Source organism: Montipora foliosa, chromosome 14 (assembly GCF_036669935.1).
Source record: "Montipora foliosa isolate CH-2021 chromosome 14, ASM3666993v2, whole genome shotgun sequence".
Classification (NCBI taxonomy): Eukaryota; Metazoa; Cnidaria; class Anthozoa; order Scleractinia; family Acroporidae; genus Montipora; species Montipora foliosa.
The window spans coordinates 9,577,587-9,587,586 of NC_090882.1; the positions used below are offsets into that span (position 1 = coordinate 9,577,587).

The 10,000-nt window shown below is 40.2% G+C and overlaps 1 protein-coding gene across 1 annotated transcript in view; it reads left to right on the forward strand.

Moving 5' to 3' along the window:
- LOC137985607 (uncharacterized) overlaps positions 1-10,000 on the forward strand; it is a 22,631-nt gene that overhangs the window by 6,642 nt on the left and 5,989 nt on the right. The window contains exons 2-3 of the mRNA XM_068833239.1: positions 4,181-5,009; positions 6,001-10,000. The exon at positions 6,001-10,000 is cut by the window's right edge and continues 5,989 nt beyond it. Coding sequence (XP_068689340.1) covers positions 4,226-5,009; positions 6,001-8,804 — 3,588 coding nt within the window. The 5' untranslated portion in view covers positions 4,181-4,225 and the 3' untranslated portion in view covers positions 8,805-10,000. The remainder of the gene's footprint in view (positions 1-4,180; positions 5,010-6,000) is intronic.

Below are 10,000 nucleotides of genomic sequence, written 5' to 3' on the forward strand. Positions count from 1 at the left end.
CAGTTCTGAAAATTGATTATTCCAGAGCTCCGTGTCTTGGCGCTAACCAAAAAACACGTGGGCTCTAAGGACGAGATTGGGAAGCGTGCATAGAAAGACTGGCTTGTGAGCATGCGCAGTATCTCGTGGAATCTCTGCGGGGGATGACTGGTAGAATAACATGTACAAAGCTACTGTAAGCTGAAATTCGGCCGTTTAGTATGTTTACAGTCGATTTCACATTACTTTATATTACTTTACGTAGTTCCGTTGGGAAATTGGATACTACGTCACAAAGTAGCAAATAACGTGGCGAATTAGACAACCAAATTACGAACTTTGAAATGAACCTCCCAGTTCCACCAGATCGAACTTCGCAACTTCACCGAATGAGCCCTTTACCGTCCAAGATTCGTGACATTGTAAACAAGTGATTTTAGGATTCAACACCTAAGCGTAGACAATTAGCTTTGCAAGAAATGTAGGTATTAAAGTGCGGGCTATAGACGAAAGAAAGAAATGATCCTCGCAATTATATGGACAACTGAAGCAATTGTCCCTAATGGACACCCGAAATATTCAGGTGGCTCCAACGGGATTCGAACCTATGACCTCTGCGATACATACATACATACACGCTTTATTTAAACACGGTGAAACCTTCAGTAACAATACAATAGCTTTAGTACAATAACATTCAGTACCAACTTTGGTAATAAAAGTACTGTTTTACAAGGTTGCCGTGTGGGAGCCTAATCCTCATTTTCACTGATAAAATCGATTCATTTCTCTTTTAAAAGATCTAACTGATCTGATCGTACGTAAATTGTTGGGTAAGCTGTTCCATTGTGAGGCCGCACTGTAGCTAAAACCTTTTTTTTGAGATAGTTGGTATTTGGTTTGGGCACATAAAGCTTCATTTCTAAATTCCTGCATGGACATTATATTTTGTGGTGCGAATTGAAAACAGGTCCTGTAGATAATCCGGATTAAGACCATTTAATATTTTATTCGTTAGGGTGGCTTTAAGGGCCCACGGACGGATTTTTCGAGCGTTGCTAGGAAAGTGAAATGTTACTTCCGGTGACTGACGTCATCATATAGTGAGCTGACCAGAAAACCCACCCACAAACAAAAACCACCGCACGAACTGTTGTTTCCATTCAAGATTTTTCCTCGCCCTTTCTCGCCCTCGTTCTCAGATCAACTGCGCATGCGTAAACGAACTGACTTCCGGTTTGAGAAAAAACCTAAATTTCCGGCGGTCTTTAAATTGAATTAACCCTTTCAGCCCCGATAGTGCCAAATGGCACTTATAGATTTTACTCTGTCTAACGCCAGAAGATTTTACTCTGTCTAACGCCAGACGATTTTACTCGTCAATGGGGAACCCCTCGGGGCTTAAAGGGTTAATTGTTTTTCATATGGCACGTTTCACCTCCAAATACTGAATATAGGTAAGCATTGATTTTTTCAAATCATCTTTTTTGAAAATTTTATGGATATTTCAGTATCGTTTATCTCTCTAAAAAGAAGATTTTTCAAAATAAAAAGAAAACCATGCTTGGCTGGATGCAAAAACGAATAGAAATTATGAAACCATTGATTAAATACCCAAATAGTGTAGCACGTAGACAAATTTAGAGTTTTCTTTTATTGGTCACGTGACCATGGGCGTGGCTTGATGATGTCATATTTAGGGTTATTGGTTAGAAACTGACCAAAATAATGCCACATTCTCTCAAATTAGTTAACTATTATATCCTTAGCAACGCACCCCAAAATATACGTCAGTAGGCCCTTAAAGCTTTTTCCGACGCTTAGCGAGCGAGATTGTCTTGACGGAGTAAGGTAAGAAGATGGTTAGCACTCACGTCGTAACTACTCTTGGTGATGCCGGTGCAATGCTCTACCAACTGAACTATGAAGCCATACAGTTGGCTGGATTGTGCGGTCTAGATGTCTGACATGAAATTCTATGCGATACTTATTTCATCAGATTTCACTTTGATGAAATGATATATGAAATGGATCATATATGAACTGCGGATATGAAATCAATTGAAGCTACCATCTTCGCAGTTATGAACGCAATTTTTACAATTGCGTAGAGGAGCCTGAAAAAAATTCAGGACTTCAACGGGGTTTGAACCCGTGACCTCGCGATACCGATATATATATATATATATATATATATATAGTTACCCGGAAGTCTGTCTTACAGTTGAATCCCGAAATTTGAGTTTCCTTGCCCGTCGGGCGCGTGGAAGTCAGAACCGTTAGCGTGATCGCAAAATCTGCTAACCCCGGGCTATCAGACACGACTTTCTTAGCAAGCTGTCGACAATCCATGTTTGAATGCAATTTCTTTTAAGTCCTGTGTCTATTTTATGAGGAGAAGAGCAGGTGAATCTGCAAGATTGCGAACTAGAACAATGCTTGGCATACCATGTGCTTTGTCAGATGACTTCAGTAGCCGCTATTTGCAGAATCGAACTGTTTCCCATGTTGTCGAGAACGGCAAAGAAATGTACTAAATTATAAAACGCATGCAAGTGTGAGAAGTGCAGAACCTTTGTTTTTGCTCCAAGTACATTTTGAAACACATCGCTGAGGATTTTTCCTGAAAATCGAAATACAGTAGTACCCTGTAGTTGCCTTTTATCCTCACAGACTGACGTCGTTTCATAGTAATCGCATCTATTGAGATTATAAGCTCAAAAAGATCCTTTGGGTGAAAATAAGCTGAATATATTCGGGTATTTATTCAGTCAATTAACAATTATTAGGCGAGATTGAGCAAAATATCGTGATGGTCAGTGGCGAGCTGAAGCCGAAGGCAGAGACACAGACAAATCACGATATTTTGGGATAACCGAGTACAATAATTGTTTTATCATTCGATGACTGAGTTTGTTTTTCACAAATCCCAACAATTAAATCACTTCTGAAAGCTCAGTAACGCGAACTGCCATTTTCACACATAGCGTCGTTTCAGTTACGCATGAGCAGAATATTATTTGCAGCAAGGCAGTTATTTTCAGGTCATGCGGTGGGCTCTCAGCCAATGAAAAGGAAGGGAAAATACATCAAACGATAATCGATTTTGTTCGATTCCGTCAGTAAATCGTCAACTCTTATTTTGCACCCTTGTTGATGAATTTACTGCCGTTTAAGGGCGATTTCACCTTGATGGAGATAAATTTATCTTTCCAAAAAGCTTTCTTCAATATTTCGTGATGCTAAAGATCTTCCTTGTTTGTTTTTCAACTGAGCTGCAGAATATTCGTAAAACACTCGAAACACTCCGCACGGCAACATTTCGTAACAAGTTCTTTAAGTTGAAATTACAGAAATTTGCCATCCCGATTGAAGTCTCTTCCAACATGTCGAAACTATTAATTTCCTCTCGTATACCGATGATTAATAACTGGAGTCCTCATATTATAACCTGTCGCGATCTGACGTGGGCAACGCGAGAGCGAGGGACTAATCCCCCGAGGGTATGCAATACACGCGCGCTTGCTCGCATTTTCTTGGGTTCTCTGTCCAGTCGGCAAACTCATAGGCAATAACTTTTAACCTCTGAAACACTTGAGTGGTTCACTGATTTCTCCCTAACTTATTTTGATGAATGAAAAAGGATTGGCTGGACTGTCGAATTATTGGGTCTTTGCCTGCATTGAAACTTTGTTAAGTTTCATTCAAATTTCTTCAAACCAAAGTAGCAGTCAAAATATCTTAATTAAGGAATGACCTGTTGGTTACTAAAATGAGATCATTTTGGGTATGTCTACACTATACCGGATATTTCTTTCGCCGAAATGAAAATCATATCGGATAGGGCTTTTAATTGTTTACGCATAGTAACGTTTTCGGAACTTCTGTGAAAGAAGGACTCTGCACCGCTTCAACTTAAAATCAATCTTTATGTATAGGATAGGCTTCTGTGCAACTTTTAAACTTGTTTTGTAAGCCAGGAAAAAGTCGTCGTCAAAGAGCAAGTAATCTAACTCTTTTCCTCTGTATCTATAAAAACCCGTTTCAGTCATCAAAGCTTTGAGAATTATTTCCTTGTTCTCTTCTTGAGAACATGTTTAAGGCAATCTCTTCAGAATGAGCAAACCATGCTTTCTTTTCCCGAAAGAGGTGAATGAAATGAAATTCGCTTATTATATTTATTCATTTATTTTTGTTTTAGGTCCTTTTCGCTATTGTGGTATTGCTTTATTATTATTAATTCGTGATGTCCTTGCACCCTTATCGTGATGAGGAGTTAAATCATTTCAAGTGTTTGTCTCTGGTTTTAAATGAATTCCCAAAGGCTTTACGTCAGACTTTTAAGGCGATGTGGGACACCACCATTGGGCGTCGCCCTGGCTACCAGTTTTGGGATGACTCCACTGCTGTGAGAAATCTCTTTGTCTCTACAGAGGGAGGGACAACTAAAGTTCCTACACACCAGTCGTACAATGAATGGGATTGCACCGCATTCTTCCAGGCTACCATCTTTGCAAAGTCCTTCAGTATTCATTCCAAAACACTGAATGATTTGTATGTGAAGCCCCGAGCTGTTCCTTATGGAAGTTTCCATGGATCTGTGTTGAGCCCAGTAGGAGATAATGCCGAGACCTTTGCACTGGCTATTGATCAGCTTCGGCGTTTGAGGAATGCAGTTTGTCATTCTTCTCGCTTGGAGATGGACAAAGCAACATTTGACCAGAACATTCAGTACGCTAAAGAAGCGTTCAAAGCTCTAGGAATTCCAATTGCATCGATTGATGCTATTGGAAGTTTGAATGCATCTGACTTTCCGACAACAGAAGTCCGTAAGTGGGAACAACAGGTAAGGGAAGAGAAGCAAGCATACATAAAAAAGTTAGAGGAGTCCTTAAAGGAGAGCCTCACTGGCAACAAAGAGGTCGCGGAGGGCTTGAGGATGCAACAGGAAGATATAAGTGCGTTAGGGAAGGAGATCCATGAGCTAAGAAAGAAGGAAGAGGAACGATGTAAAGAAGCAGAAAAAACAGGTAAAACACTAGGACAACTGTTTTCAAGACTCTTTTTAAAAACAGCAGCAGATAGCAATAGGCATGACAAACAACACACTGTTTGTCTGTTAAAATATGACAAAAAGACAGACAGATCTTCCATGTATCTCGCGTGAAAAACAAACAACACAAGTCACACAAAAATAAACGAAACTGTTACAGTACCACTCGAAACTATTTGTGCATTTGCGGCGGTTCTTCCGAGGTCAAAATGCGGATTCGATCTCCAGTTTGACCGAGATAAAACCTCCTTTACGGAAAATGAGAGCCGAGGTTTCACCTAGGTTTTTTCCGGTTGATTTACTCTGCAGTTGAGAGATAACGCGGTGAGGCTTTTGTTGGCGTTGTTTTCCACTACAAAAGGCAGGCTTAAGTTTTTGAAATTGTCACAACTGTGACATTATAAAACTGCGTGTTTGGAAATTGATAGGGTCGAAAAGTGAAGCCAACACACAGTTTCTCAAGTCGGGAGTTTTAAATCATTTCCTTCGTTTCAAGACAACTTTCTTCTTATAAGCGTTGTAATTAAGTAGTTTCTTTGTTTCGAGCGGAACAGTAGTTATTAAATTTGCTCTTACAGCTAAGCTAATCAAAGCCAAAGCTTAATTTCTGAGATGACGTCACAAACAAATTTTCTTTCTTTATTACATAGGTAGTCTACTAATTATGTTTATTATAACTAGATAATTTATGTTGTGAAGAGGAGTTTCTGCAGTGACGTCATCTTAAGAACGTGGCCAATATTGCACAAGGTCTGTCTTCATTTAAATGACGGCAACTGAAGTTTTCTACTTCTACAATGCATTGAAAAACGGGAAATATGCCTGCTGTATAATATTTTGGGTTATGTGCACAAAGTTGAAGATGATATTTGTTTTTTACTTCTTGATATCTTTTCTCTCAACGAGAAAAAGGATATTAAAAAAAAGTAAGCAACGTCTACTTTGTGTTTTACTTTTGCATTACAAAGACATCAAGTCAACAGTCCCAGGATCTGTTCTTCCTTCAATGATTCCAAACTTCACTGGCCGACAGAGTGAATGCCAAGAGATCGTGGATTTCGCGAGTTCCGAACATACCCGAATCGTGACGATCTGGGGCTCACCCGGATTCGGAAAGACATCGGTTGCTATAGCGGTGGGGCACCAACTGCAGTCTCGACGCTTTCCTGTTTGTTTCCTTTCATTACGAGGACTTCAGACAAAGGCAGATCTGACATCAAAGCTTTTCAGCCTCGTAAGGCAAGCCATCCCGAGTCAGAGATCAGAATCTCAGCTTCTGTCCTTGGAAGATGAGCTAATTGAAACCCTCGGCGGCATTTCAGATTCCTGCGTATTTATTCTTGATAATGTAGATGATCTGCTAGAGAGTGGCTTTCCAAATGTAAAAGAAGACGTCCTGCATTTGTTTGAAGAAATTCTCACGCGAAATAAGAAGATAACTCTGGTGGTGACGACACGAGAATCATTTGAATTTATCAATTTAAATTTCCAAGGGCACAAATCAATAAGAATAAGGTCACTGGATGACACTTCATCTCGTACGTTAGTTCATGAATTGGTGCCAAATGCGACTCCCGATGACTGCGCACAAATTGCCCAAATATGCGGTTGTGTGCCTCTTGCAATGAGGTTAATGTGCTCTCTAGTTTGTGAAGATGATGTTCAACCAAGCCAGTGTTTGATTGAGTTCACTGAGTCCACAACAGAAAGTATCGTCGACATCTTAGACAATCCAGATTATCCAGCTAATCAGAGATTGCAGTTCTTATATGAAAAGTCTTTCCAGAGACTTTCCCCTGCAGAAAAAGAAGCATTTGTGTCTTTGTCTGTTTATCCGGGATGTTTCACCACGACTATCGCTGCAGCTGTATTGAATGTTAAGAATTGCAAGGCCATCAAAATGTTGAAATTACTTCAAAGAAAGTCCTTTCTCGATTCAAACTCCCAGTCTGGAACATTCATAATGCATAAGCTTCTTCAGTCATTTGCTAAAGAAACAGGAGATCAGCGAATGGAAGAAATAGTAGCAAATGCAAAGTGCCGTTTCCATGCGCATTACATTTCTCGTTTTGAGAAATTGAATGATGAGTTTCTAAATGGTCATTCCATGGATGCATTCATTGCATTCTATGAGGAAAGACAGATTTTTGTAAAAAGTCTAGTAGACGGTTGCACAGATCCCAGGATAGCCGAGAATGTTTTTAAAGTTTTGATAAAAGCAGAAATGTTTCTTGACACGTTGTTTTGGTGTTCTATTGAATCTGACAATTTTGACACTATCTACGATTCGGCCTTAAAGGCTGCCAATGCTCTGGGAAATACATATTACCAGAGGCGTTTACTAGCTTCTAAAGCATTTGGTGAAATTACCTGGGGAGCAGGAGGAAGTACAATGCAACTTCTCAAGAAGGCATATGAAATCCAGTCAAAATCTTGTTCAGTTTCTGATGATGAAAGGAGTAAATACTTGTGTTACTTTGGCATCTGTCAGCTTGTTAAGGGCGAGGTTGAGAGCGGGATACAGTGCCTGCAAGAGGCTCTTTCTTTAATGCGTGAAAGTGGAGAGCACAAAATTCTAAGGCTCGTTGTTAACCAAGTCATGGCGGTCTACTATCAGTTCTTAAACGACTCATCTACCTCGACTTACTACTATGAAGAAGCACGCAAAGAATGCAATTCCGCCGCAGACGAGCAACTGATTGTCATTCCACCTGTGAGACGCAAAGGAGAAACATCAAAAAGTGGCAAAGAGCTTCAAACAAATACTTTTGACTCGGGTAATTATTATTGGCCATTGCAATTCCTAGTTATATGTCACATCAGGAAAGCAGCTAAGAACTTCTTTGACACTGACACCCAGCAATTTGTGATTAACCCTGCCTTTCGAATGTTAAATGATTTCCAGATAAATTCCAAAACCCCTTTTTATTTGTCTCATTTTCGCTGTAATGTTATGGGTCTTCTGGAGTCAACATTCACAGAAGAGGGAATTTTTGGATCAGGTTTCGAAGAATCAGTCGCAAGTAACCACGCAACACTCGAGCATCGTTCTCAAGAATGCAATCACCCTCTTGCAAAGATCTACCAAGGAGTCGGTGAATTTCACCACAAGAAGAAGAACTACTCAAAGGCTCTTGATTTCAACACTCGCGCTCTTGATATCCTATTGAGAACAAATAAACAAAAAGCAAATGCATTCTTAGCCCATAGCTACCATTCACTAGGGGTGACACAGCATTCGTTACGTGATTTTACCTCTGCTCTGCAGTCAAAGAAGCGGGCATTAGATGTGCGAATAAAATTGCTCGGAGAAGATCATGCAAGCACAGCTGAGAGTTACCATTCACTCGGGTTGACACAGCATTCGTTACGTGATTTTACCTCTGCTCTGCAGTCAAAGAAGCGGGCATTAGATGTGCGAATAAAATTGCTCGGAGAAGATCATGCAAGCACAGCTGAGAGTTACCATTCACTCGGGGTGACACAGCATTCGTTACGTGATTTTACCTCTGCTCTGCAGTCAAAGGAGCGGGCATTAGATGTGCGAATAAAAATGCTTGGAGAAGATCATGCAAGCACAGCTGAGAGTTACCATTCACTCGGGTTGACACAGCATTCGTTAGGTGATTTTACCTCTGCTCTGCATTCCTTCCAGCGGGCATTAGATGTGCGTATAAAACTGTTCGGAAAAGATGATTCAAGCACGGCTGATAGTTTGTTTTTATTCTGGTTAACAGTAACCTGTGTTTGTCATGAATCTCTTTGCTGTTGAAAGACGTAACTTGTGGGAGTAAGAGGCCAAAAGAAAGGAGATAAATCACATAACCAAGGGAAGAAAGTCCCTATTTGGCTTTTTTTTACTTTGGAGAAGATTCCTCATCGGATTTAGGAATGCATTGATGATGAGTGGAGATCTCGCGGGTTGTGCTGGATAAATTCACCTCCGGTTGGCCTCCAATGACTGCAGCAAGCTTTGATATTCAGAGAAAAGGATTTGAAACACCAGTAGTGAAACGATCAGATCATGTAACACCTTTGTTCAAGACTCTTCATTGGCTCTCCGTTGAGAGGAGAATTCAATTCAAGATCCTCATAACTTATAAGAACCTGCGTGGACAGTCAGCAAACTATTTGATGCCTTTAATTGACGAGTACCATCCGTCTTGAGTTTTAAAGGCCTGGCCAAACGCTCGCATCATTTCAAAGCAACATCTTGCAACATTGTTGCATGATGTTGCGACATGTGTTGAATGGACTGGCCAGACGCACGCAACATATCGTAACAGGGTGGCCAAACGTACGCAACATGTTGTGCCCAACAATGTTGCAAGATGTTGCGTTGAACTGTTGCGAGCGTTTGGCCAGGCCTTAAGATTATCGTCACACAGGGGCACCCAACGTCAACCGTCGGAAAATATCTGTTCGGAAGACGATTTGAGATCTAGAATTTTCGGAACATTTGTTTTAGAATTTCTTGCTTGCCTAACTGTCCTAGGCTTTTCGAACTTCTAAAAAATGGTATAATTGACCATTTTTAACGGATTTTTATCGTAAAAAGTTCACCTAGAATTTTCGGGAGCCTTTTTTTCTGGCTGGAATGTTCGAAAAGGTAAGTTTTGATCCCTACAATTTTCGGATCACTAGGGGATAAAAATATGCCTATATCTACCGTTTTAATACCAAAATACGTTTAACGATGCTACTTCTAAGTGGTTTTGACCTACATTCTCGTTGGGTGCCTCTGGTCACACTTACTACTCCATCCTAAAAAGATTAGAACTGACTTTTATGGTGGCAGAGCTTTTTCGTTCCCAGCACCAAAACTATGGAACTCTTTGCCTGAGAACATTAAAAAAGCGAAGACAGTTAACTGTTTTAAAACTTAACTTAAGACGTATCTTTTTAGAGAGTCCTTTTTTTATCATTGATTAGATAGGGTATTTATTTAGCGATAAATGGTTGTAGGGT